The sequence below is a fragment of the Falco biarmicus genome, chromosome 1, assembly GCF_023638135.1.
Source record: "Falco biarmicus isolate bFalBia1 chromosome 1, bFalBia1.pri, whole genome shotgun sequence".
Lineage (NCBI taxonomy): Eukaryota > Metazoa > Chordata > Aves > Falconiformes > Falconidae > Falco > Falco biarmicus.
The window spans coordinates 33,077,048-33,104,260 of NC_079288.1; the positions used below are offsets into that span (position 1 = coordinate 33,077,048).

Sequence of the window (27,213 nt, forward strand, 5' to 3'; positions counted from 1 at the left end):
GAAGTGGAAGATAACGCTGACGCCAACATGGAAGGGGCTCTGATAGCCCGGGACAGGGTCGGGGTGCAGGACTTTGTGCTCCTGGACTCCCACACCAGTGAGGCCGCTTTCCTCAGCAACCTGCGCAAGCGGTACCAGGAGAACCTCATCTACGTAAGTTCTTCTGGAAAGAAGAGCTGTGCACATGTGTCTGTACCTAACAACAGACCCTGCCAGGTGTTAGCAGGACCCAGCAGAGCTGTCACCCAGCAGTAGTTTGTCTGCTTTAGCTAATGAAAGTAACAGCCTGGGCTTGCTCTGAGTTACCTTACGCAGTTTCAGACTTGCAGTAAAGAGTAAGGGAATGGGAAAGTGAAAGGCTGTCCTTGAAGGCACGGCAGCACTGGATGTGACACCTGGCTGGTCTGAGAAGCGCTGGTGCAAACGAAGGAGGCTTTGTAGTCGTGTCTCCTGGGGGTTGTACGTTGGCTTACGGCAAGTGGTATCCAAATACATGCTTTGCCAGATGAGGGCCGATCCTCACATAGCACTCAGGGAAAGAATTGAAAAGAAGGTGAACAGGGCATTTGGATGTGCTGAAGATGTGTACAAATCAGGGGAAAGGGAACTTGTGCTAAAATAAGTTATTTGTTCATCTTTCACGGTCAAGGAGTTTTCTGTGCTGAGCTGCTGTCTGTGGGACACCCCGTTTGGCTTTTCTTCAGAGCATTACCTATCCGTCACTTCCAAAGATGTGGTGACACAGAGCTGCGATAGTAAATGCGTTATTATGTTAACTTTAATTTAAGCAGGGGAAAAAAATCCCATAAGCGTCATGATTATCAAAACCTTGTCTATAAAATGTCAGGCTTTAAGCTGGCTGTCATTGTTCTGCTCTACTCTTAATTAGGTAGATATTTGGAGAAGTTTGGTGTCAGTTTTGAAATAGCGAAGCCTGTGGAAGGGGCTTTTTTGTGGGTTTTATTTGCTTTTGGGTTTTTTCCCCTTTCCTTCTCTCATAACAAACTCTGCGCCATCCTTTTCAGTTTTCTTGCAAAAAAAAAAAAGTGCTTCGAGTGCTTGACTCCTCTTTTGGGAGCCATTGATGGAGCAGATTTCCCACCTGTATGCATTCTTTCTCCCTGCAGACATACATTGGTACTCTCCTTGTATCTGTCAACCCTTACAAAGAGCTGGATATCTACACAGTGACGCAGATGCAGCTTTATCGAGGGGTAAACTTTTTTGAACTGCCACCACATCTGTAAGTAGAACCCATAGGATTCAGTTGATGTTAATAAATCGGCTTTTCTCTGTAATGCTGTGTACTAGCAGCGAGGTTGTGTACCCATAGTCACTGGGTTGGGTGAGTGTTGATATTCTTCTCTTCCTGCAGGTAAGGATGTGTTTGTCTGGGAGAATAAAAGGGACTGCAGAAGTGATGTTGGGGAAACGGTAGGGGAAGAGTTGTCTTGAAGATAACCATGCAGGCTAGTGCTCAGGGTGTCCTCCTCATTGCACATGGTCTAGTCGGGGCACTGCCTGACCGTGTCCATGTGCCAGTCGGTCAGCATCTCTCCCTTCAGTTGTCCAAAACACTCTGGTCATCTTGCCTTGTCCTCTGAGGCCCCGTTTCTGTGCAGGCAACCAAAGGACCAGCAGCGTGCTGGTACTCAGCCTCCACTGGGACTTCCCCGGAGGAAAAGAAACTTGAACTTCCCAACTCTGAGCTGGAATTATTTTTGATGGTGGGAAGTTGCTGGTTAGTTTGCCAAGTAGTTTTTTTCTGATTTCTTTTTTTTTTTGTTCCCTTCCTGAAGTGGCATAAAAGAACAGTGGTCTTTGTTTCTGTCTCCATCAGGAGAAGTGGAGATCTTCTCTTTGCTGGAAGCAAAGCTGGCTCCTCTGCTTTGGAAGAGGAGCCAGTGTGTGTATAGATCCCTGCTGTGTACAAACCGTATTCCCCAGGAATACATACATGCAGCCCGTGTAAGACCTTAGCAACAGTGGGGGAAAAAGAACAAGCCCCGTTTGCCCCTCAAACACAGACTGGTTTTTTTTCTGTGAGACCTTGAGTCAGACACTTCGAGCTCTGCTTTCCCATCGTGTCTGACGCTTGTAATGTTAGATGAGGAGTAAGTACTTCTGAAAAACCTTTGGTACTCTGCCTCCCGTTGCCATTTCTAACGGATGCTTCTCCTCTGAACGCTCCTTGTGATCCTTGCTCAGCTATGCCATAGCTGACAACGCCTACCGGGTGATGTGCAGCGAGTACAACAACCATTTCATCCTCATCTCTGGGGAGAGTGGAGCCGGGAAGACCGAAGCATCCAAGAAGATCTTGCAGTACTACGCAGTAACTTGTCCAACTACGGAGCAGCTGCAGATCGTCCGTGATCGCCTGCTACTCTCCAATCCTGTTCTCGAGGTAAAACCTAAATACAGGTAAAAAACGCAAAAGAGTTGGCGTCACTGGCATCGCTGCACAAGGCTTTCGTGCAAGCCCACACACCCACACCTGTGATCCTGTTTTCCATGTGTTTGCATGGGCATGTGTAATGTAAATAACATCCATTTGGCCTCTTGGCAGCCCAGCCTCCAAAAGAATGCTTGAGACTTAATATCACTTAATATTTAGAAATGTAAACTTGGGGTTTGGGGTGGAGGCTAGCTGAAACCTGGGAGTACAAGAAAACTGTACACCGTACAACAGCTCCTCGTGGCTTCAGTTATAGGCCATATAAGAAAGGGCGATAATCTATTTAGCTGAATTCCACGTTAAAGGTAGGGGAATACATTGCTCTGTGTTTCTTTAATCCCACTAAATTCAGGAGTAGGACTCAGCTGACGCAGTGAATCTTTGTTACTGGGATTTTGTCCTGCCTGGCCACCCACGATCTGGGTAAGATGAGATGTGACTTAATCTATCTGTTTATCCGTAGGCTTTTGGAAATGCAAAAACTCTGCGTAATGACAACTCAAGCCGATTTGGGAAATACATGGATATCCAATTTGATTTTAAGGTGAGAACAAACTTAATGGACCGCTATTAAAACAAGCTGTATCAGTGAACCTCTTGGACGCTTACCAGGCAGCACAGGATTTATTAAAACTTACACTGCAGATTTCTGACCCTATTTTTACAGGCCTTGCATTTTGCAAGTAAGGTGACTAGTTATACATCCTGAAAGCTTCCTACATTACTGGCAATGCTATCAGCGCTCTGTGGAAAGCTAATGTAGATTGTTGTAAAGCACAAGCTGCACCAGAAGGACAACAGCAAGCTCTTTAGGTGCAGCTTGTCCTGTTATGGGATACTAACCCTTAAACAAAAGATGGCTGGTAAATAACGGCGGAAACACGTTTCTCCTGATGCTGCTGCTTGTTCCTAGGTGTAAGGAATCAGCCATCACAGTGATGTTGTTTATCTCTTTTGGCGGTGTCGGTATATCGGGCTGCTTTGTTCTGGCAGGGAGCTCCAGTAGGAGGGCACATCCTCAGTTACCTAATTGAGAAATCCAGGGTTGTCCACCAAAACCACGGAGAAAGGAATTTCCATATTTTCTACCAGTTATTAGAGGGTGGAGACAAGGATCTTCTTTGCTGGCTTGGGCTGGAGCGCAACCCCCAGAAGTACGCGTATCTCATCCAGGTGAGTGCCAGTTTGTCCCTCTCGCTGCATCTTACATCTAGAATTGTAGGGATGTGAAAAGCAGCTTTCCTCATGTGCTGAGTGCGCTGCCGAGCTGTTAAGCAAACTTTGTTACAGCAAAACTTACAGGATATTTCCCCTGGGGCTGTCATACACCGTTCTACCCTGCGCACTTTTGTAGCAGGAACAGTTCTAGCTGGGATGGCCTAAGGTTGCACGTGAGAAGTGGCTTATAAGGGATAACATAACTTAATGGATCAGCTGATAATAGTTGTGGGGGCAGAAACAAGCTTTTGGGCAACACGACCCAGTGACAGCAAAGCCATCGGTATTTTTAAAAAGACACTTACGCCACGAGCAAGAATCCTGGTGAATTCCCCAGCTTCTGTGTGTGCAGAAGAGCTTACTGCTGCCATAGGTACTGCTGCTGTGAGAATGTAAACACTCTTAGGCAGGTTTCACCAAACCATTTGATGACCCTGGGTCCCCCCAGTGTGGTCGAGACACTTTTTGATTCATTGAGAAGAGTGGTCTGAGCTACTGAACAGCAGAGTACTCTCTGCAAGTTACACTGTGGATAAAGGCATCTCTTCTAAGGCTCCTGTGTCAGAACCTGCTATAAAATGAGTTTCATGGCATTTATGGACCCTATACTATAGAGGTCCATAGGTATGGTTGTGCAGTATACAGCTCGCTTCATGGTACTGCTGTTTCCTTTCTTCCTTGGTAGTGAAGAATTCTCGGGCAGAAGGCTGCAAGCTCAAGCTCTTCACGGGACTTAGGCACTTATGGTAACCACCATCCAAGCTCAGCGCTTTAAATCATTTAAGTTTTAAATATAAGCCAAAAGATCTGATCAAATGAGCCACTTTCAGGATGAGCAGCAGTGAAATAAACTTGCTAGCTACTTGCAGGCTGCATCTATACAGGATGAAGAAACTGGAAATGAAAGCAGTATGCCCAGTAGTATGCTATCTCTTGCTGATAATAAAATTGCTTTGCCAATCCATTGTGCTAATTAATCTTTGTTTTGCTGTATAGGGTCGATGTGCCAAAGTGTTTTCTATTAATGACAAGAATGACTGGAAAATAGTCCGCAAAGCTTTTTCTATCATTGACTTCACTGAAAAAGATATAGAGGTATGCACATGAAAAGGGACTGAGCCTGCCAAAGTGAATTTAAGGAGCGCGCTGCTGTCTTTCCTTCAAAGTGATGGAAGCAGACTTACTTGGGAGAGCCATTAAGGATGGAATAGGACATCATTTGGGGGGGATTGAGGGGTGGGTGATGATCTCTCCCGCTTGGTCCAGCACGACGGCAGTTGGTGACAGCAGGTCTCTGCAGCAGGTCGCCTGACTCCCCTCCCTCAGCCTAGCCAATATTCTGTTTATTAGCCCACGTAGGAAAGATTAGTATCACCCCCCAGAGCTGTGGGAACCCTTGCTAATGGTCTATTTCTCATTACTAGCACCTCTTTGGAATTGTTGCTAGTGTCTTGCACCTTGGGAACATTCAGTTTGAAGAAGATAGCAATGGACATGCCATCATTCGTGACGGCACGCAGATCAAATGGATTTCAAAGGTATCTTATCTGAGATAACGGCAGCGCCACAAGCTCTGTGAAGGAACCTTAATCTTTCTGTGTTGTCACAGCACTCTCCAAACTATCAAGCTGCAACAAGGTCTTTTACCATCTCATACCACCACACTCTTCATGCCACTCCCTCTGCTGCCTTCTCATCTCACCTCATCCAGAGCATGCATTCTCTCTCCTCTTGCTTCTTCCTCGGCTGCTCTCTCTTCACTGGCTCTCAACCACTTAACAGAACCAGCCACAGCTGCACCTTATCTACATCAGCCAACCCGCTGCCCCTGAAGCCAACCCACAGCTGTATTTTATCAATTCTAATTAACCCAGCTTCATTCCTCTGCACTGTGTTTTTCTCTTAAGGACAAAAACTTCTGTTCCCAAAAGCAGAAAGGTTGCTATATAAATACCCAGCTTGTGTTATAAATTGTTCGGACTTGTAGGGCCCCTCTTCTCTGTAGCACATCTCCCTGAAACTTTCTTATTGCTGCTCAAAGATGAGTATAACTGGGAAGGGACTGGGGGGTTATGCCCTACTGACCATGCAACACTGCTGATTTAAACAGTTTCCTCCCAGCCATGCTCTTGAGTGCAAATAATCATTTTTTTCTATAGCTGCTGGGCGCGCACTTGTCCATTCTGCAGGAAGCTCTCACCCATCGCAAGATTGAAGCCAGATCCGAAGAGGTACGGAGCAGTCCTGTGTGACCCCAGGAAGCTGGGACCCTTCCCCCCCCCCCCCCCCCCCCCAGCTAGCAATGGTGCCAGGTGAGGAGCTCTGTTCTTAGCTGTGTTCCAGTAAAAACAGATTGCTCTGTCTGTCTCCCCCTCTGTTATCGCCTTCCTCTTCTAGCCGGAGGCATTAAACATACTCCCAGTATTAAGAGTTTTACTCCCAAACAGTTTGGGAGTCAAATTTGTTTGAGCCAAACAATTTCCTTTTATTTGGACCCTAGGGTGCTTCCTGGGAAACTGGGCTGGATAAACAGCGGGAAGCCCTGGTAAAAACTGTTCTTTTCTAAATTCTTGTCTAAATTAGTAGTCTACAAAACATAGTACCCCAGCACTGCTGGCGTGTAGTGATACACCAGGCTGGAGCAACTCTGATGGGGAGTCAGGCTGTAGGTGGCTTCGGTTTGCATAGGCTGAGCGCTGACATACGACCATATGGCTGGTTCTCCAAGCCACAAACATGAACTGGCTTTGGAGAAGTTTGTTCTGATCATCTATAACATTTATCATCTCTGGCGTATCTTTATTTTTAGGTCCTAAGCCCGTTGAACGTGGATCTGGCATTCTACGCTCGGGATGCTGTAGCGAAAGCGATTTATGGACGAACTTTCACTTGGCTAGTCAACAAAATTAACGGCTCTCTAGCCAACAAGGTTGGTCTCTTGTTGAGTGTCCTCCTAGATGCAGAGTGCTCCCAACAGGCTGAGCTGAGTTTCTCCAGCGAGGTCCTACAGCGCTCCTCACCAAATATCTGGCGTGCTTGATCATTTACGGAGGGGCACCCTGCAGCACCGGGCTAGAAAACTGTTTAGTTAGGTGTGGAAGGTGGTATGTTAATTAGTTTTAGCAGTTCATTACCGGCTTTAAAGTGGCCACTGCGTTGGCATGCGACACGAAGCTCTCAAAGGGAAAGTTGAGAATGTAGGTGAAGAAAATGACATGAAATGTGCAGGGCAGAAGCATCAGCTGAAGCAGCAGTTACAGAGCAATGGTGTCTTCAACAGGATTCAACTCGGAAAACAGTTATTGGCCTGCTGGATATCTATGGGTTTGAAGTGCTGGACACAAACAGGTAACAGCTGTCCCTGAGGCTTGGGGGTGACCTGCCCTCATGCTAGGCGGGGGCATGTGCCGAAGTTCTACATGGCTTCTTGGGTGTACTCTTATCCCAGCAAGGCAAGCTATGGGTGACGGCAAAATCCAAGTGTGCCGGCTTAGCTGAGCCCTCGGGGAAAGCTTTAGCTTGGACTTCTTGCCTGGATTTGAGCTGTTGGTACAGCAGCGTGGGGGGAATGTATGGGTTTGATCTGTCTGGGAATGGGTTGTTTGGCTTCAAAACACCAGGTAGTGGTGGGAGAAGTAGAACAGTCCGTGAAATAGATGAAAACTAATGCTTGTTTAACCACTCTGAAGCTTTGAGCAGTTCTGCATTAATTACTGCAATGAGAAGCTCCAGCAGCTGTTGATTGAGATGACCTTAAAAGCAGAGCAGGAGGAATATGAAGTGGAAGGAATAGAGGTAACTTACTATTTTCCCCTTCCCTTTTCTCTTTGAACTACCATTACGCAGGATGCTTTTGGTCTTCAATGAAGAAGGCGTCCTGCTTGCTTTTTTTTTTTTTTTATTTGCTTTTGGTTTGCATTGTCTTATACTTCCCATGTGAACAGCCACGGGTCTTGTTGTGTAACCCTTCTGCAGTTTAATTTAGCCTGGACTTAATTTTCATCTTTTAAGAAAGGAGTAGAGCTTTCCCCAACACTCAGAAGGACCCCAGTGACAGTGTCCCTGTAGAAATGAAGAAGTACAACAGTGTCGGGCACTGGAAGATGGAGTGTGTTCATGTAGAGAATAAAAGGATGGTCTGTGCCGCTGGAAGTGGGAAGGCTGTAGTGTGGGATGGATCACTGTGCTGTCACGTTTTCCCCAGCAGCTCAGCTGGTCCCAATTCACCAAGCTGATCTTTAGTGGGATTGGAGCCTGGCTCCAAAGAACATAAAAACTGCAAAGAAAAGACCTTCCTCTAAAGTTGTTCTTCCTTTCTTCCCTTTTCCAGTGGGAACCCATTCCATATTTTAACAACAAGATCATCTGCGACTTGGTTGAGCAGAAACACAAAGGAATAATCTCCATTCTGGTAAGAGCAGAGTTTGTGCTAGTTAAATTAAAACGCTTGCCTATGCCCTACTGTAATGGTCCATAATCATATTTTTTACCTCTAATTACGTGATGGGTCCACATTATTCAGAATGTGAGCAAACAGACCTTGTAAACTGTGGATAACTGGCTAGCTGAAAAGGGTCACATAGACATAGTCCAGCTGGCTGGACAAAAATGCACATCGCTCTCAGCTTATCTGAAGTAAAGCAAAAATACACTGTCTTTGGCTGTCCTTGTTACACAATAACAGGAAGATTTCGGTGGGAAAAGAATGTTGCAGGTGGGAACAGAAAACTACAGAAGAGAAACTAGGGGCGGGCTTGGTATTTAGGCAACTAACCAATAATGAGCTTAACTTTTGTAATATGTATGAGCTAATTATAAGAAGGCATAAAAGGTGACTGTAAGAGACAATAAACGAAGTCTGCTGATCACTCATATTGAGTGACTGTGTCTTCCCTCCGTCGCAACAGTAAACAAAGACCCAGATTAATGCAGAAGATCTGTTTGCTGGCAAGCTGTGGGTTTTAAAGGCTGTGTGCTGCCTCCGCTGAGACTCCGAGTGCTCAGGAAGGCAGAGCTTGACTGTTGTCCCCACTTACTGCCTGGAGCCTCTGAGGCATGGAAGGGCAAGAAGGTACCTGCAGTCACCTAGCTGGCTGTGGCCAACACCAGCCATGGGAGCCAGGCTTCTTCCCAGTACCGTTAGGGAGGCTGCGGAACGCCGCGATGCTTCTCTGTAGCCTTGATGTCCTTGATGTCCACATGCTGGTGAAGATGAAAGAGGACAATTCATCCCGTCTATCTGCTCCCATGACTCACTAGCCTGGATGTCGGACGCTGCAGAAGGGCCCAGCTAGGAAAGAACCCTGGGAGCCACCTATCTCCTCTGGAGCCGCACGCCTTCCTCTTGCTTCCTTGCCCTTTGGTTGTTACTGCTCCTAAAACACTTGGTCAGAAGAGATCCTCTTTGTGCCTTCTTAGGGATGGTGGGAGATGTGGGAGAGGCTGAAGGCAGCTCCCTCCAGAGCCTTTAACCAGGAGCGTGTCCTGCAATGCTGAGCTTTTTGCTCCAGTTAAGTGTGCAGTTCCATGGGGATGGGGCTGAGGACATGAGCTGGCTGCTGAGATGATGCTTCCTTGAATGCCAACCCTAATTAAGAAATAATCTTCCTGTAGAGACTTGTAGTTAACTTGAATTGTCCCTTGCCACCATCTCTGACGTGTCCACAAGGCTGAATATTTTTATCACCTCGGTACAGGAGGCAAAGGATCAGTAATATCCAGAAAAGGTGCTGCTGAAGCTCAGCATTAGCTTCACGTTGCAATGGGCTGCTCTCTCAAGCAGGGCTTTTCTACACGTAGTACAATCGGGCGAGCAGAAGGAGTGGTGTTTCTTGGGTCAGAAAAAAATATTCTGTAAGCTTGTCTTTCCCCTCCAACTCTGCAATTACATCCAAATTCATCCAGACTGAGAGTCCTTTGGGTCCTTCTGGATTCTGGTGTCTAATGATGTCATCTTTCTCACTGGTTTGGCTTAAATGAACTACAAATAATAAAGGATGAGGCAGGACATTGCCATTTTTAAAAGAAAAAGCCAGATTTGACTTAACTTGATGTGTCCAGGCAGTTCTACTGAAAACAGATAAACACCGCTCTAGATTTACCTAGGAAATGGCTTGTGTAAAAATAGAACTTGTCTTAAATCGTAACCGAGCTCCTTGGTTCTGTGTAACAAAGTTGTACCAAATGTTAGTGAGGAGGGAGCAGCCTGTCCAGAGCAGTGTTTGACCTGGTGTCTGCTGTTCCAGGATGAAGAATGCTTACGACCTGGTGAAGCAACCGACTTGAGCTTCTTGGAAAAGCTGGAAGAGAAAGTAGGAGATCATCCCCACTTCGTGACGTATGCATTTACACTCTGTATCCTATCGCAGAGGAAACTCTTCCCACCTCTTACCTGTAACAGAGTACTGGGGAGGGAACAACCGTTGCTTTTTGCCAAAGAAAACCCAGCAGCCCATCGGCTGTCTAACACTGTGATGCGCTACGCTGGTAGAGTAGGACCTGGGGTACTGGGGAGGTGGTGGTGATGGGGGGAGGGGATTCCTGTCTCTTTAGCAGTGTGATGCTGATCTTTGAGTCTGGCTTCACTCCACACTAAAATTAGGAACTAAATATTAGATGACTTGGGCCTGTGATTTAAACCCATGAATGTTAGGTGGCTTTGGCCATAGGTGGCTTTGTCCCCCATTGACTCCAGGGAAAGCTGAAGAGCTCATGAAAAGGAGCCTAATGCCCTAAGCTGTGAGGGGGACATAAATATTTAAGTCCATCTTGATAGGTGTGAGCTTTGACTACGAAGAGGAAGGAAACATGCTCCTGCTGGAGTCTCCCAGATGAGCAGCGTTTTGGTTAATACTCAGCGTGTGGCATTTGCTGACCTGGTTTGGTGGCATATGAACACGCTGGCAGGTCCCAGCAGGAGCCTGAGGAAAGGCTTTGATGAGCCATCAGTTCAGAGTCACGCTGCCGGATTGTCACCGTTTTTACATCTCGAGTTCATCACAGCCAAGTAGGAAATTTGTAGCCAAGTTCCTTGTCACCGCAATGTGCCTTAATGCTGCGCTGCCTGATTAAAAGCTTTAAATAGAAGTGTGAGAGCTACTTAAAGGGGATCTGTACTCGGTGATGCTCTTGGAAGGGAACTTTGATGTACTAATGTGCTGTTGTGACACACGACTCTGGTGTTACAACTGCTTACAAAGCTGAAACTTAAACTGTTAAGTTGCTCTTTCTTTTTTTCCTTCTTTTTCCCCAGGAGCCCTTGCTTTCTAAAATATTCCTACTGTTCTTGGAAATTTTGATTCCTCCTTTGCACATGAGTTCTTGCTCTAAGGCAAAACATCTCCAAAAAATCCTTCCCCTCCCCGTTTCCCTTCAAAATTTAGGAAGCTGGTGATCTTTTCCTCACGTAGGCAATGAGAATGTATTTAAATGAATGTTAGGGGAAGAAATCTTAATACTTCTGGAAAGGGTGATGGTTGCCAAACGGCAATGGATAGGTTGCAGTTTGGGGTAGCTGACTCCCATCCTCTGCTGCTGGCTGCTCAGAGTGGACAGATGGGTGATGGTTCGATTATGGGCTGTAACCGTACAGTCAGAGCTGCATCAATAGGAGAAAACATTAGGCTTCCAGCTGCTTTTTGTGCAGGTGACTTTCTAGAAGGTCTTTTTCTTTCTCCTTTTCCCCCTTTTCCCCTTGGAAGCCCTTTTTCCCCCTTTTCCCCTTGGAAGCCCTTTTTCCCCCTTTTCCCCTTGGAAGCCCTTTTTCCCCCTTTTCCCCTTGGAAGCCTTTTTGCTGCTTTTTCTTAGTGTGTTTTTCCCCCCCTGCAGTCGCAAGCTTGCAGACCAGAAAACACGGAAATCCATTGACTGGGTGGATTTCCGCCTCCTTCACTACGCAGGAGAAGTCACTTACTGTGCTGTGGGTGAGTGCAAGCGAAGCGCCAGCCGGGAAGTTACCTGGACGTTTAAGCCGATGTGGTAGGTGATAACCTGATGGGAAGATGAATTACAAAATATCTGCCCTCTGAAGGTACCGTTTCTTGGAACTCATAAACGTGCATGTAGTGGGACTTCTGAGGATATAAACATCCAGGTTTTGTGTAGTCTCCAAAAGAATTAATCTTTTTTTTTCTTCTTCTTTTTTTTTTTTTTTTTCTTCAGGATTTCTGGAGAAGAATAATGATCTACTGTACAGAAACCTGAAAGAGGTAAGAATGGAAAAGGCTGCTGTTCTCTCAAGTTACCTTGCTTGAAGCAGAAATGTTTTGCAGAAGACTTCTTTAATCTCTGTAGCAAACAAGAGTGTATGTTTCTCCTTAGCACGGTTCTTTGGGCGCCCATGTGCACGTCCTCACAGCTGTGCTGCTCAGAATTGGAAGCATCACAGTAGGGATCGTGTGGCTGCTAAATCCGGCAGCTTTTCATTTCTCCTTTTCCAGGTGCTGTGCAACTCTAAAAATGCCATCATGAGAGACTGCTTTTTGCTCTCGGAGCTAGACAACAGGAGGCGACCAGAGACCGTGAGCTGCATCTTTAGTCTTAACTTTGAACATAAACTCAACTTCCCAAGTCTCGATTTAACCGTGATCCTTCCCTGGTCCTGAACTCAGTGCTGTTTTTGCTGGTGTTACACCCCTGCTGGCTTCCTGGTAGTTAAACAGTGATGTTGCTGAGCCAGCAGCTAGCAACGTGCCATACCTTCGCATTGTTATTCATGCATCCTTCTCCAAGGAGCCCTGTGCCGAGCATCCAGCAGTAGGTACTTACTGACGGGCTGCCTTGCGTGTACTGCTGCATGGCAGGGGTTCAAATATTCCGGGTAACGTATGATCAACTAGGCTTCCAAAGCTTTGTGCTACTAATGCATACGTCAGCCTTTCTCTTAGAGTGTTTGGAGGGAGCGCAAGGAATGAGTTGATTTCGATTACTGCAGTGATGGGTTCCAAAGCTGAGAAAGTTCTTTCGGTGTTGTCCTAGGTTGCAACCCAGTTCAAGAACAGTCTGATGAGTCTTATAGAAATCCTGATGTCCAAGGAGCCGTCTTACATCCGATGCATTAAACCCAACGACAACAAGGAGCCTGGTAAGGCATTGGGCTGAGGATGCAGTTGAGAAGCGAGGGAGACTTTAGCTTGTAGCTAGGTACAGCATATATATGTGTGTGTATGTATGTGTGTGTATATATATATATTTATATATTTTTTTAAAAATCTTATTTAAGCTAGCAGCAAAGTCATCACCCTGGGTAATTGTGGACTTGATTCCTTCCTTATTTGTCCCAATACACAGACAAGTGAGTGAGCTTCCACAGACAGTATTTACTGGTGGATGTGTTTTCCCTACAGGGAAGTTTGATGATTATCTGATCCGACATCAAGTGAAATACCTGGGTCTGATGGAACACTTGCGGGTGCGACGAGCTGGCTTTGCGTACCGGCGGAAGTACGAACTCTTCTTGCAAAGGTAAGTGGAACTATTTTACCCCTCTAGCCAGGTAGACCTGGCCTCCCACGAGGGCTGGCTTCAGGGCAAGGTTTGTTTAAATGTCAAGTTCCAGCAGCAGGAGAATGTGGAGGTGTCAGCAGACACTCTTCTGCACCAAAGGTGACCTTTGTGTGTGTCTTTCGTCTGTATCCCTTTTGGTCTGCTTGGCATCTCCTGCCTTGAATAAAGCAGCAGGAATCTGGCAGGGAGAGTTTCAGGAAGGGGTTCCTCAAAGTCAGTCATTTGTGCTGATGTCTTGCTCATCTTTCAGATATAAATCCCTCTGTCCGGCTACCTGGCCCCATTGGCATGGGCCAGCAGCTGAGGGTGTGGAGAGGCTCATCAAGCATATTGGCTACAAGCCTGAGGAATACAAATTAGGAAGGTAAACTTCCTTTTTCTGGCTGTCATCTCTGCTCAGCTGCGTGGTGCTTGCTATATTTGATCTTCTGTCCTGTCTGTGACTGCAAGCCACCATGCAGTGCTTCTCGGAGAGCTGCAAGGCATAGTGGTGTGAACCGGTGCCTTTAGCTCGGCTCTTGCTTGGCCATGGGAAGGGGGTGGACCTGCCTGGGTCTGCCAACCTGATGGCTTTGGATTAGTGACTTCCTTAAAACAGGCCAAAGTAACCTCCCCCCAAAGCTATACCACGCACAGGAGCAAGGAGACACAAAAAAGCCCAGCTGCGTAAATTTCCTTTTTATTTTTACCTTTTTATTTCCATGGAAGCTTGAATCCAACCTATTTTCTTCAGCCCCTCCGGGTTAGGGGAGTCGGGGAGATGGGCTGCTTTGCTTCAGCTCCAGGTCTTCCCGTTTGCTTGGGCAACCCAAGGCACCTTCTCTGTCTTAGGCGTGGTGGTTGGGGTTTTTTAACTGATATTTGCAATGACTTGCAACCTTGATGTCCCTGCTAAGGCATGGGGCAAGGCAGGGCTCCCTAATGTCACCTTCAACCTATGGCTAAGACAGGGAAACTTATTTTCACTGGGGTTTGGCTGCTTATCCTGAGCTTCACAGCTCCTGGGGAAACGCGCAGGAATCCCAGCATGGAGAATTCGAGTTCTTCCAGGGCACTGGGGACCTTGTGCAGTAACTGGTGGTTTGCTTCCTTCCCTCTCCCTGCCACCCTTTGCCAAGCCCTCTGCACCCTTTCAGCATGTGCCAGCCAGCCAAAGGAGGATCTGGCGGTGGAAGGAGGTGTAGCTTGTTAACGTCACAGCTAGCTGGAGGACTCTGAGCCGCGTTAGGGCAGCTGGAATGATGGCTTGCTGCAAATAAGCTGTTCATGGTCTCTTTTTCAGAACCAAAATATTCATTCGTTTCCCAAAGACTCTGTTTGCTACTGAAGATGCATTTGAATTCAGAAAGCACGTGTTGGGTATGGTTTCGGTTCCCTTTATCTGTATATAAGAAGCAGAGCCTGGCGAACTGTGTTCCTGGGCTCCAGGGTCACGTAGCAGATGCACTGCGGTGAGAGCAGAGACCCCTGTCCTGGGGTCTGGGCAGCCCAAGGAAAACAGCTCTTTTTCCAGGGTGGGGAGAAATCCCTAGCTTTATTGCTTGAGCCCTGGACACATACCTCCTTTAGAGCTCCTCGGTCCTGATAGTGGCTGTTGGTCTGTGCCTAGATGCGCCAAGTACCTTTCCCTTGGGATCGGGCTACCACCTGTCTCACCCTTCTGTTACCTTTTGTACCTGCTTGAAATGCATAAATGCAGGGGGCTGCCTCAGGGCATGTGTACCTACGCAGGTGATATTTTGTCCTGTTGGTGTTCTGGCACCTTTGTTCCTCGGTGGTGATGCAGCCCCTCCTGTGCCTTGGCACGTGGCATCTGATGGCTGGGAGCACAGCTCCTGAATGCCATCATCCTACAGATGTGAGCAATATCTCTGCCTTTTTTATTTTCTTTTTTTTTTTTTCCTTTTCTTTTTGCCAGTTTCAAGACTACAAGCCAAATATAAAGGATGCCTTGGGAAAAGAGAGTATGTGAAGAAGAGAGGAGCAGGTATGGGCTCTGGAATCGAGGAATTCTCTTCCTAGGGCTATACTTTCCAGTAGGTGTTGCAGCTTGGGAAGGTCACATATCCATGCTGCTGCAGGTAGCGCTCGCAGCTTGCCGGCAGGGCTGTGGGTGTTGGGGTGAGGTGCAGGTGAGGGTTGCATGAAGAGCATTCACCGAGGTCTCTAGTGCTGTTTAGCTCCTCATACCACGCGCTGCTCTTGGCCTCACCCAGGTGTGGGCTGCGGGAGCAGCTCTGCGCAGCGGCAGCACCCTCTGCTGTGCATCTGGGCACGGACTGGGGCACCCAGGAATTGTTCGTGGGCTGCTGGGGGAACAGACCCTCTTATTGCAGTGGATATAAATTGCTCCAGGCTCCCGGGCCAGCTTTCTGCGATGGGCTGCTTGCTGTGCGTGGGGGACAGCAGGAGGCTGAGTGATAACAAGGTCTGGCGCTGCCTTGGTGCTGAGCTTTGTGGTACTGGATCAACCTGTTATGACGGCAAAGAAAATGTTCTAAACTTCTTACTGTCAAGATCAGCTGATGGGAAGCTCTGCAGAAGAGCCAGTTACAACTTCTGCTACGTGAATGTAAAGGATCATATGGCACGGGACCTCTGGCGCTAATACAAGGACCTGATTAATTCTTGCAGCTATCAAGCTGGAGGCTTGTTGGCGAGGAGTGCTGGCACGGAAGGAGGCCAAGAGGAGAACGTGGGCAGTTCGGATAATCAGGCAGTAATTATCACTGTGGGGAGGGTTGTGGGTGGTGGGTCACAGCGCAGTGGTGGTCTCTGGACAATGAGTCCAGAGTACTGGCAGTACGGTGAGTCGAAACCATCTTCTTCACACCCATTTCTAAGCCCTCCTTGCAGTTAGGAGGGCAGCTGTCAGACGGGGTTGATCAGAAATTCCTGTCACCTCATCGTGAGTTCTCTGAACAGCACAAATTTCTGTCACTCTGCTAATTTAGATTGGCACAGAGGATCACCAAACCGATCTTTGCATGCCTGTCCCTTCTCGTATAGGTGGTCCTCACTCTCTGCTCCCTTAAACCCAGCTCTGGAATACTGCATCACATGTAGAGCAGCGCACTTCTTTTCCAACTCTGTATTTTGGCCAACAGAACCTGGAAAAAAGTGTTAATGTTTATAATATTCTAAAGCTTGAGATTTCCCTTGCTGTAACCCAGGGGAGGGTGTACCTAGGTTAATGATCCTTAGCCTGTCCAGTGCCTTCTGTGCCTTGATTTCTGAAGGTAACATGGAAGTTCTGGTCCGGATATTATTTTTTTTTTTGTAGGTTCATAAACGGCTTCATCAATCGGAAGAAACCCCTTTGCCCAGAAAACATCAGATTTGTGCGGCTTGTGCAGTACAAGTATTTGATGAAGCTCAGAGATCACATTCCAAAAAATGTCTTGGACAAGAGCTGGCTCCAACCTCCATCCATCCTGGAAGAGGTGAGTGCTGCTGCAGGCTTCAGGAGAGGTGAAGAAGACCTCTGTTCTGTGGTCACCTGCGTGCACGCTTCATCTTGGAAAAAAGAAGTGATCCCCTGCTGGCTTGTCCTCTGTTTGGGCACAATGGCAGAGCTTTTGGAAGATCCTGAGATCCCGGTGTTTGGGGGAGGATGGGGGTGGGAGGAACCCACTGCTTTTTTCCAAGGGGAAGGAGGGAGCTCTGTGCTTTTTAGCAATAGAAAAGATGATGCGCTGACAGAAAATTGAACTCATGAGCCCAATTAAAGCCCAAATTAATCCCCCGATGTTTGAAGCTTGCAGCCCAGGCAGACCTGCTGCCTTTCATCCTCTTTGGTGGGGCAAGTAGCTTCAGTGCATGAATTGGCCAAACTCAAACTGCTGCCAGCAGAACCCTCGTTTAGGAAGAGCTGCTGTCGTTTGTTACAGCCCCTTTGATTCTGCCCATAGCCTGGCTCAGGACCGGAGCAGCTCGCTCCCACACTGGCTGTGGCCAGTGCTCGGTGGGTGAGGTGGCCCAGGACATTGGGAAGCTCAGGGGGAAGGTAAGGGGAAGAGCAATGCTGATGGTGTGCTGTGTGTGCAGCCCAGCGGTCTGGTCTGGGGGTGACGGATGGGGTTTGCAACTCTAGCGATGACGCAGCTGCTCTGTGTGCTGTGTCCTTCAGCTGCTGCTGGGCATTGATCCTCCCCTGGTAGCAAAGCTCTTTGGAAGGTGGGGCTGGGGGAGCTCGGATGGACTTGTAACTAGATGTTAAGAACAGCTTGCACTGGGCATGTATTTGTCAGGACTGCAGCAGGAGCTGTTGGCACAACTTTGTTATTTTTTTTTATTTTTTTTAATGTAGACATCTGAGATGCTACAGAAAATCTGCGTGAGGAACCTAGTGAGGAAATACTGCCGAGGTGTTAGTGCCGAGAGGAAAGTGCAGGTAACTCACACGTGGAATGCAAATGTTCGAGTTAAACCACGCTGTGCACATGTGAGATCTGCTGTCTGTGAACTGTCCAAAACACAGACAGCACCTTCTGACACACCGCTGCTCCTCTCGCTGAGCAAACACTCCACAGCCCAGAGCCAGCGGCGCTTGCAATACGCAGCTCTCCTACAGACACGTGGGTCTGAACCTTATGGCATGAAAACAGCGTTTTGTGTAATTAGAAATAAGAAAAATCTGTAGGGCTGCTCAGTCTCTACTACCCCATTAGTTGGTGTAACACAGCGATAACCCTAAATCTGTCGGAAGAAGCCAGGGAGATGCTGTGCGGGCGAAGGGATGGTGGTGGCAGTAACGGTGCCTGTGTTACAGCAGCTGGTGTTACTGGTGGGGAAACTCCAGGAGTGTAAAGGCTGTTCCTTCTTGCAACAGTTGCAGCAAAAAGTGGTAGCAAGCGCCGTTTTCAGAGGGAAGAAGGAGGGCTACCAGCAGAGCATCAACCAGCCTTTCATGGAGACCCGGCTCAGTAAGTACACAAAGCCCTGAAGGACTCGGCCACATGCTCCTTGCTCAGGAAAAGTCCGTTTGACAAATGGACTCAAGTTTCCAAGAGAAATTCCCATCTGACCGAGGCAGCATCGCCTCTGTCAGACCCAGCCTGGGCCCTGCCACTGGGGTGCCCTTCCTGGGTCGTGTCTAGTGATGCTAAATGTGGCCATCAGTCTGCCAGACTGTTCCTAAACTGGGGGTGCCTGGCATTCCCCTTGGGACAGAGCCATAAATCCAGGCACGGGTGGGATGGGTCCGGACCCAGCCTTGCTGTGCTGGATGGAGCAGGGAGGCTGAGCGGGGGTGACAGGATCCAGTCCTAAGGGTTGGAGAGATGGGAATCTTAGGAATCCATGTGGTCGGTGTTAAGCACATAAAAGACGTGAGAAGGGAGCCCTGGCAGTGTGTTGGCAGGGCGAGGGAGCTGGGTGACTGGGCAGGGTGCGGTGGTGTGTGGGTGAGGTGCTGGGGTCGTTGTTGGAAGGTCCTGGAGAGCTTCAGCTGGAGCCTGGCGCAGAAGGAAAAATGCTCTCCCTGGTTCTCGGCACAAATCCTTCTGTGCCGGGGCCCGAACCAAGATCAGCCAGTAACTGCCAGTGTGAATTATAGGCAGGAAAAATGGTTGGAATGGGTTTAGGAGGAGCTGGAAGTGAACACCCCTTGTTTAGAAGGGAGTGTACCATGGGGACTGACGGGATGAAGACCACGCAGCTGTGGTGGTTTGCTGGTGGGGGTGGCAGCTGTCTGTCACCTGCACTCAGTTTCTCTTTCTGGTTTGCTCTTCAGAAGAGAATGAGATAAACCCCAAAGTACTGCAGCTCATCCACGGTGAGATGATAAAGGTAAGGGAAGGACAGGGGGAGCTCAGCCGCTCTGGAACCAGCTTCGCTCGATCACCCACGATCCGTGATGCCTGAGGCTGTCCTGCAGCCGTGCTGCCGGGGCAGGGCAGACTGAAGAGCAGCATAGAGGACTTCCTCGCTTTTAAATTGGACACAAGTCTCAAATTGCACCTGGACAAAAATAATTGAAGATTGCTTGTATCAAAAGCTTTGCAAGCATCGCTAAGCCTATTTGGGCTGTAACGGGCAGAAGTGCGGGTGTGTGCACTGCACTTCCCAGGGTTATGGCATAGAGGGCACAGGTAAACCGTCTTTCTCAGAGCAGGATTATACCATCTGAATTTCCAAATATAAAGAAACCAGATGGTTATAAGCAGAGGTTGGCAGCAGCTGGGATCCACAGCTCTGTGGTACGGTCTGCTCCCCGCTGAGCTGCTTCCAGCACAGGATCCTGCGGGAGTGGGAGATGCTGATACCAACTCGTTGTTTTCAGTATGTGACCCCCGTGATAAAATACGACAGGAACGGGTTCAAAGCGCGAGACCGGTTACTTGTTCTGACCCAGTCCTCAGCCTACGTGGTAGAAATGGCCAAGATCAAGCAGAAAATTGACTACGCCACTCTGAAAGGTAACGGTGGAAGTCGGTGTGGGATTTCCCTTCCTGCCAGTGACCCTGGAAGTGGAAAGACAAACTTCTGGAACTTGGTTTTTCCAAGATACTTGAAGCAATGATCTGTCTGAGAACGCTTTTTTTCCTGGGGGATGGATAGAAGGTCTGTGTGCCAGCATGCGGTTCCTTGAAGTATAAATTATGAGTACGAGGACACAGCTCTTCCAAATGCTTAAATGCAGGAAGACATCCCTTTATGCTGAAATAGAGGGGAGGAAAAAACAAAACAATAAAAAACATCCCACCTTGCCTACCCCATTTTGTAGGTATTTTTTAATCCTGCCGTTGTCTGAACTGTCCAGGGATAGAACACACGCTTTCTGCCTCCTCCCTTACCAAAACAAAGGTAGCACAGAAAGGTATGGAGCGAACAACCGATGCACTGTGTTTAAATAACCAGTGCTGCAAATGCGTTATGGACAAGTGGATGACAGAAAAATGGATTTCAGAAGGTATTTTGACAACTTTAGATCAGTTCTTCAAAGTAGCAGCTTTGCATTTGGCTCTAAGCTAGTGGGTTGCCGGTTTTTTCACACTTAATAAGGTACAGAGCCCTCCTTCAGGGACGTGGCATCCTTCCACAAACAAGTCAGGGCTGCAGGCTGTTCCTGCAGGAACAGCACCCTCGTGCTGGGAAGGCAATGGTGGTGGTGTGGAACTGGCTTTGGTAGTTTTCCCTCTAATTCTTGGATTTCTTTTGAAGGTATTTCCACCAGTAACCTGAGCGATGGGATTGTGGTCATTCATGTTCCTGAGGACAACAAGCAGAAGGTAGAAAATTGTAATGTAGCTACTGCAAGCTTGTGGTCAGCAGGCAGGTCTTGTAGCTGATGTTTCTGTCTCCCTACGAAATGCTGGGATTACACAATTAATGGTGTTGTCTAGCTGATTACAGAATTAATATTTTACGTTCTTGCTGTCTCTCACCATGAAAGCTTCGAATTTTTTTTTTTTTTTAGAAGAGTCGAAGTTGCTATGAATCCTAAATAGTCCCTAGAAAGGATGCTTAACAAACCAAACTTGTACGTTGTGGTAGTCATCACTGTGTTGTTGGCAGTCACCTCTGCACAGCAGTCACTGCTCTGGCATCAGAAAGGAGTTTCTCTGCACAATGGCTGCGTGGCTTTTACGTGCTGGGGTGATGCCATGTCACTTTATGCCTTTTTTTTTTTTTTCTTTTGTTTTTGTTTTCAGGGAGATGTGATACTTCAGTGTGAGCATATCTTTGAGACGGTCACTAAGCTCTGCATGCTGGCCAATAAGCAAAACCTCGTGAAAGTTGTGCAGGGAAGGTAAGGAAGGAAGTGGAATGGGTGGAACTGCGCGGGCTGGATTTCATGGAAGAACCCGCTTCAAAAACTGTTAGGCCTGGACTACTTGGGTCAAAACTATTAACATCACCCCAGCAGGCAGTGCCCTAAGCTGATCAGGTCTACTGCAACAGCATGGGTGTTTTCAAGGCTCCCTTTCATAGGCACAGGGAAGTGAGATGGGAGATGTGCTGGAAGAAGAAAATATATTAAAAATCATTACACCCTTTTTTCTGCGCTGATGAAGCTTGCTTCCGTGACGGCTGCAGTTGCACCTTGCTAGGTGTGCTGCTCATGATCCATCTGCCTAAACCCTGGCCTTGTTAATAGGTGACTGTATTTTAAAAACACTTCCCCCCTCCCCGCCCCCCCCCCGGCTTCTGCTGTTGTGACCTAGGCATGAGGTTGTGGGTTTAGTGGTTTCACAACCGATCTCATTAGCACCAGCTCTGAGGAAAGCCTGCTGGGCTGAGCCTGTGGGTCACTTCAGGATAAATGCTCCTCTCCCTAAAAGACTGAGAAGGTCCTGAAATGTGATTGCTGAGCACAGGAACCTTCTCAGCCATGCCACCGAGCTAATGGCAGGTGGATGCAGGCTGTCTTTCAAATCTCTGCGTGAATTGAAACTGGCATATGAAAGCTGGACTTCTGCTCCAGCTTTTCTCTCTGGCCTTTGCATTTCAATTGTAATTAGATTCTGTATGTTCAGTGGTTTTCTCCAGGTCAGATCTGCTTATCTTCTAGTGCTTAATTGTGCCAGGAAAATTCAAATGCAGGCATGCTCCATTCATCAAACCCTTCTGGTTTTGTGTGGTATAATGCAATTGTTTAGGAAATTTACCCAAGCTGGAGGGCTCTGATCTTCTAATCCAACGAGATTTGCCAAGGGAACAGAAATAAAGGGGGCTTAAAGTAAAGCCTATTGTGAGGAAAGCATCTAACAAGTCATTCTGTATTTGCAGTCTTCAGTTCCGAATTGGCTCTGGGAAGGAAGGGACAATGGTGTTTACCGTCGGGCAGGAGCCTCAGGTCTTCAAAGCCAAAAATGGACAACTAACTGTGGTAAGACCTCATCTAAGCCCCGGGAATATGACTTGTGCTTTCTCCTTTTGATGCTCAGCCCCCGCAGAGAGCACAGCTAAGTTCTAGCAAGGGCTCTTTAGGAGTTCAGAGGACTTGATTCCCCTTACAGAGCAGAGGTGTGTGACAGAACTACCCCATCAATATCGACCTACCTAAAAGAATGCATAATAGATGGTCACCGCTGTGTTGGGAGTTGCAGCTCCCGTACCCTGCACGTGAATTGTTACCGCTACTTGCTCTCCCAAGTTAGCATGGGGAGAGGGAGCAAGGCTTTCTCCTGGCTTGGTCATTTAGAGGATCTAGCTTGAGCCCAAATTCCATGTGCACCCGCAAAATGAGGACTCAGGTGAAGTTTGCCACCTCTTGTTGCCTCCCTCAACCAAGTTATTTCTGAAATGGGTTGGAGGGTGGAAAGCATTCCTTGTCACCCAAGCAGGTTATCTGAGAAGGAAGGATCCACCGCAGCCGGTGGCAGTCTGGGCAGAACTGCCACTGAAGGGGGAATGAATTCTGGCTCCATACGTAGCTCTGGGAAAGAGGGAAGCTCTGCTTCTGCCCTTGCTCGTGGTCAGGCAGGGAGGTGTGCTAAACCTGCCTCCACCAGCTTGCAGCTGCAAGGCAGCAAATAGCCAGTGTAGCTGGAGGAACAAGGAAAGATGTGGGTCTTGCTGCTTCACTAGTTACCTTACCACGTTTGGTAGTTAGCTGACAGCTCCAAGAAGAATTACACGCCAAGATGTAACACCCTCAGGGCACTGGTTAGCTGTCCTTGCAGTCCCAAGATGGAGGGAGTGGTCTTCCAATGCCAATTTTTAAAACAGAAACACCACAACCTCTTTTCTCACAAACAGGACACCTCAAGGACGTAACACTTATTGTTTTAATGATTTAACGACTCCTTCCTTTTCTCATACCAGGTGTCAACCCAGGCAATGTTTTGATGAGAAACAGTTCCTGTTCCTGGTCAGTGTCTTGGCTAGGAACAGAAAGAAGCCTGCAGGATGAGACCAGTACTCATCTCCCCTGGAATCTGATGCCATAGGGCTGCTGTGATTTGAGAGTTTGCTTGCATCTTTTAGGCTCTTTTTTAATAGTTTAAAACTATTCAACTATAGCTAAATAAATTCCACTTTGTTGCTGTAACGTTCCAGTGAGCATAGATGCTTGTTACACAGTCACAGGGAAATGCTTATACCAGAAGTTGGTTCCACACTTAAAATGTCCATCTCTGGTTTAAATTAAAAGCTGACAGCTCTGGCCAGTCAGGAAGGATTAAGATAGAAGCAAAAAGGCTTCTCTAGCTGTACTTTGAGTCACAACTCACCAGACCTGCATCAAGTGCTGATCAATGAAGCTAACTCTGGTCTAAACCCACCTTTTCCCTCGGGCAGACTGGCAAAGCCTTTAAAACCAGCAGCTCGTCCTTCAGCATGTGGAGATGGTTAAACGTAGCTGGTGCTGGTATTTTTGTCGGTGTATCAGCATATGAAGCTGCTCACCTGGAAATCTCAGTAAGCTGCTTTGTCTGCTCTGACATGGGCAGAGATCTTTTTGCTTTTTGAGTAACACTGTCCTGGTTATCCCTGTGCAGCAGCTACAATGCAGTGGAAGCAAAACCATAAAAGAGGACCAAAACGCCTCCTCTTAAAAAGAGGGATGTGCTGGCTTGGTGCAGTCTGGTTCAGAAGAAGCCGGTTTCCTGCTGCTGAACCTTCATCCCTGTCCACAGAGCTGAGGCTGCTCACTCAGGAGTGTGGTAGGCACTGCTGTTCCCCCTGCAGCTGGGAGGGCAGGGGGGGAAGGCCGGCATTCTCTGCTGCCTCCTGCCTGGACACTGTTCACAGCACTTACTCTGCTGCCTCATGTTGAGGCAAACGTTTGTAGCTCCTGCTGCAGCTTGCTTCTGGCTAGGCTGAATCCTAGACTTGATCCTTGACTTGCTGCCTTTAAATCCTGGGGTCTACAGAGGCCCCCGAGCCAGACCCCGGTGCCTCTGCCGTGAGCAGTGCCAGGAGGTAAAACTTAACACCCAGGGAGGTAAGGGATGATGCCTGGTACTTCTTCCTAAAAGTTCCTTCCAGCTCCATGGACCACGAGGACAGCATGCTTCGAAACAAGTAATAAAATGGCTCGCATGTAAATATGAAATATCTAATTTATTGTGTTACATTTTTTTAAAAAAAGTACATATTGCAAACACCAACCGTACACTGAAATCCAGCTTAAGCTTTTTTTTGTGCATGATTATAAAGTGGGAGGGAATGATTGTACAGAACACAGATGAATTTGCTGCTATTGTCCATGAAATGGAACGACTCCATTAAGACTGAAAGGTTCTACCTACCCTTTGCTCTAAGGTGGAGCCTGGGGTAGGATCCAAAGCCTGCCTTGTGTAAATACAAGAGTAGCTGCTTTGGTGCCACAACTGTACTCATCCAGGCAGAAGTAAACACCCTGACCTGTTAAAACACCTTTACGCCAGGGGTGGGTGGTCACTCTTGCCTCCCCCACACAGCCCTAACTGTATTACAAGCTGCAGATTTTTAGTCCAGCTTTTGTACATTATGCTGATGGACAAAACCACTTCCACGAGTAAGATTTTTAGTCAGCTCTGCTCTGCTGTACTGTCACTGTTAGTGTTTGTCGTGGGGTGCCAGAGAAGGGAACTGGACAGGTCTGCACTCCCCGTTAATGCAAGACAGTACCAGATAATCTAAAGAGCTGCTTGTGACCAGGACAGCTGCCCTGTACCCCACCTTCACCTGGAAGCTGTAGAGGCAAAACCACTTACCATAAAAAGGCTCGAGAGCTGAGAGCATTTGTGCAATGGCATTAACAAAGTCTCTCCACAGACCAAGGACAAGTGGCCAGTAGGTAAAGGACATTTAATACAACAGCAGTACAACTTTACTACACAACTACAGCACGCAGAGGGTTAAGTCAGGAGTGTGTTAAGGCAGAGTCTGCCTATAAATGCAGTAACAAAACTGAAACTTACTCAAAACTCTCCTGGAGTGACTTACTAAATCAATAGCTATATAAACCGCTGTACAAAGATTAAAAATAATCATCCCCTGGTTTTTAAGAACTTAGTTTGCAAAACCTGAAAGAGGAAATCCTGAAGCCAGTTAAGAATCTATTTACAGAGAAGTTAATCACATAGATGCGATCTGTCAGGTGCTTAGCACTGGTGTCAACACGTGTCACCTCCCGGAGCTGAACCTGCACCTGCACCACAGGACGTGACTGGATTTTGAGCAGCCAGTGCTGGGTTGCTGGAGTCTCCCCTGCACTGTACGGGGAAAGCGGGGAGCTCAGCACAGCTGAGGACGGAGGTGGCCTGTCCCTCCTCTCTCACAGGACAGAGCCAGCTCTCTAGCGTTAACGAAGCGAGCAGGGTTTGCTGCAGGACTATTGACCTGTTCTACAGCAATCGGCTGGTGTTTCCTTTCACCTGACGCCTGGCAGCAGCACAGCAGGGCCGCTGAGAGATGGAAGCTCGAATGGCTTTGCTGTAGCACGGAGCCCAGACCCCTTTTCAAGGGCAGCAGGTCTGCTACAGACGCTCAGAAACCCATAAAACAGCCCAGTAACGTGCCAAAAGTGTCAAAGTACACTGTGCTGCAGCAGCAGAGCAATTCAGAGGGCTTTCTGTCCACACTCCCCAGCTTATCGCATCAGGAAGGTAAGAAGGGAGAGGCACTGGGACCTTCGCAACAATCTGCACTACGGGCTTCTCACAAACATGTTTAAGCACAGCTTAAAACAGAAGCCCACACCTGTCAGGGCATAGCCGAGGCTGCTGAACTACAGCATAACTGTTCACTGTTGAGCTCTTAGAAATCAGTAGCTGAAGAAGAATGAGTGGAGGAGACAGGTACAACAACCAAATCTGCCACAGACAGCAGCAGTCTGTAACTTAGAATAAGTCTTTGGTTACTAGAAAGATTACCTCAGCCTAACTTTGAAATCTTTTTAGCTTTACTTGATGATCTAAAATTGCAACACTGAATCAACAATGCTTTATTTTAGCCTTACAAACAAGCTAAATGTAGTTTGGGATGTAACTGCTATTTGAAATAGAAGCATCGGAGTCACAAAGCTGGTGATGCTGGCAACACCTTTGGTTTTTAAAATGTTAACATGCCATTAGCAGCCCTGAGCCAGGAGAAGGAATCCTTGCAGCAGGAAGTTGAGCAAAAGCAAAAAACCACCTCACTGAGGACCAGGAACACAGAGCAGCTGCTCTGTGTCAGATGTCCAGTCATTAAGGCCAGATATTCCGGATGAAAGGTCAAAAACCTGCTAGAATAGGCCAAAGTACTCTGTGGTGTCTGCCAAGGTGCCAGCCTGACTGCAAGTTTAAGACTTCCTACGTCGGGTTTCTCTCCCTCTCAGTATTTGTTACATTAACCATTACACCTGTGGCTCTGCTCATTATCCTTTAGCATCCAGTCCTATTGAATAACACACCATCTTCCACTATAATTGTTACTTGACTCCACAACAGGCAACAAGAGATGAGGAGGTAGATAAAATATTCATTTATAATAGAAAACTACTCTTAGAAAACTAGACTACAGAGGTCTTCTCTACACAACATTTTAGCTCTGTCCTTTCACACACAGCTGCCATTTCTGAAAAGACTTGGAATACACTCAGGATAGAGTCAAGCAAGGAATAACTGCCTCTGGGCCACTGTCTACTCCTCTTCCCCATGGTACTCACACTGCCCTTGCTCAAAGCAAGACGATGCTCCTGTATCAGTTACAGAACTGAACTACGGCTGCTGGCCTCCTACCTAGGCTAGGCTGGCACAGAGTGTTTGAACCCGTTATGACTACTGCTTTACCTGTAGTAAAGAAAACACAGCTTACTGACCTGTGATCTGATGGAAATAAACTCCCCAGCTGAGATCCAGGGTCAGGCAGAAGTTCTGAGAGCTACCGGGTAGCAACACCACCCTAAGGAAAAGCAATCGCGTACAATTTACTCCTGATCCTCCTTTTGGAGGAATTTTAACGTCTTCCACCCTCGAACTGTATGGATAAAGCAGGGGTGGGTCTCCACAGTCCACTGCTGTAGAAGCTCCGCTGAACTCTTTGCAGAGCAGGTCCCAAAAGCTGCAGGGAGCCACAGCCAGCCAAGCCCACACAGCTCCCCCAGCTCCCTCCCACCT

General features: G+C 47.7%; 1 protein-coding gene across 1 annotated transcript; it reads left to right on the plus strand.

The window, feature by feature from the left end:
• On the plus strand, positions 1–23,800 carry MYO1H (myosin IH). Its single transcript, XM_056326414.1, has 31 exons — positions 1–153; positions 1,128–1,243; positions 2,209–2,407; positions 2,922–3,002; positions 3,452–3,631; positions 4,673–4,771; positions 5,101–5,214; positions 5,836–5,907; positions 6,486–6,605; positions 6,957–7,024; positions 7,366–7,471; positions 8,007–8,087; positions 9,922–10,013; positions 11,504–11,598; positions 11,837–11,883; positions 12,115–12,195; positions 12,653–12,758; positions 13,021–13,138; positions 13,431–13,544; positions 14,463–14,539; positions 15,099–15,167; positions 15,815–15,899; positions 16,464–16,623; positions 17,490–17,573; positions 18,012–18,105; positions 18,915–18,970; positions 19,464–19,599; positions 20,345–20,412; positions 20,836–20,933; positions 21,914–22,013; positions 22,952–23,800. The coding sequence occupies exons 1-31, from the start codon at positions 28–30 to the stop codon at positions 22,973–22,975; spliced, it is 3,066 nt and encodes a 1,021-aa protein (XP_056182389.1). The 5' UTR covers positions 1–27; the 3' UTR covers positions 22,976–23,800.
• The last annotated feature ends 3,413 nt before the right edge of the window (positions 23,801–27,213 follow it).

Excerpts from the sequence above, each read along its gene's own strand:
- MYO1H (XM_056326414.1), top strand. The coding sequence starts at position 28 with ATGGAAGGGGCTCTGATAGCCCGGGACAGGGTCGGGGTGCAGGACTTT. Across the intron at positions 1,244-2,208 it reads TTTGAACTGCCACCACATCT|CTATGCCATAGCTGACAACG; the intron begins GTAAGTAGAACC and ends ATCCTTGCTCAG. Across the intron at positions 11,884-12,114 it reads TGTACAGAAACCTGAAAGAG|GTGCTGTGCAACTCTAAAAA; the intron begins GTAAGAATGGAA and ends CTCCTTTTCCAG.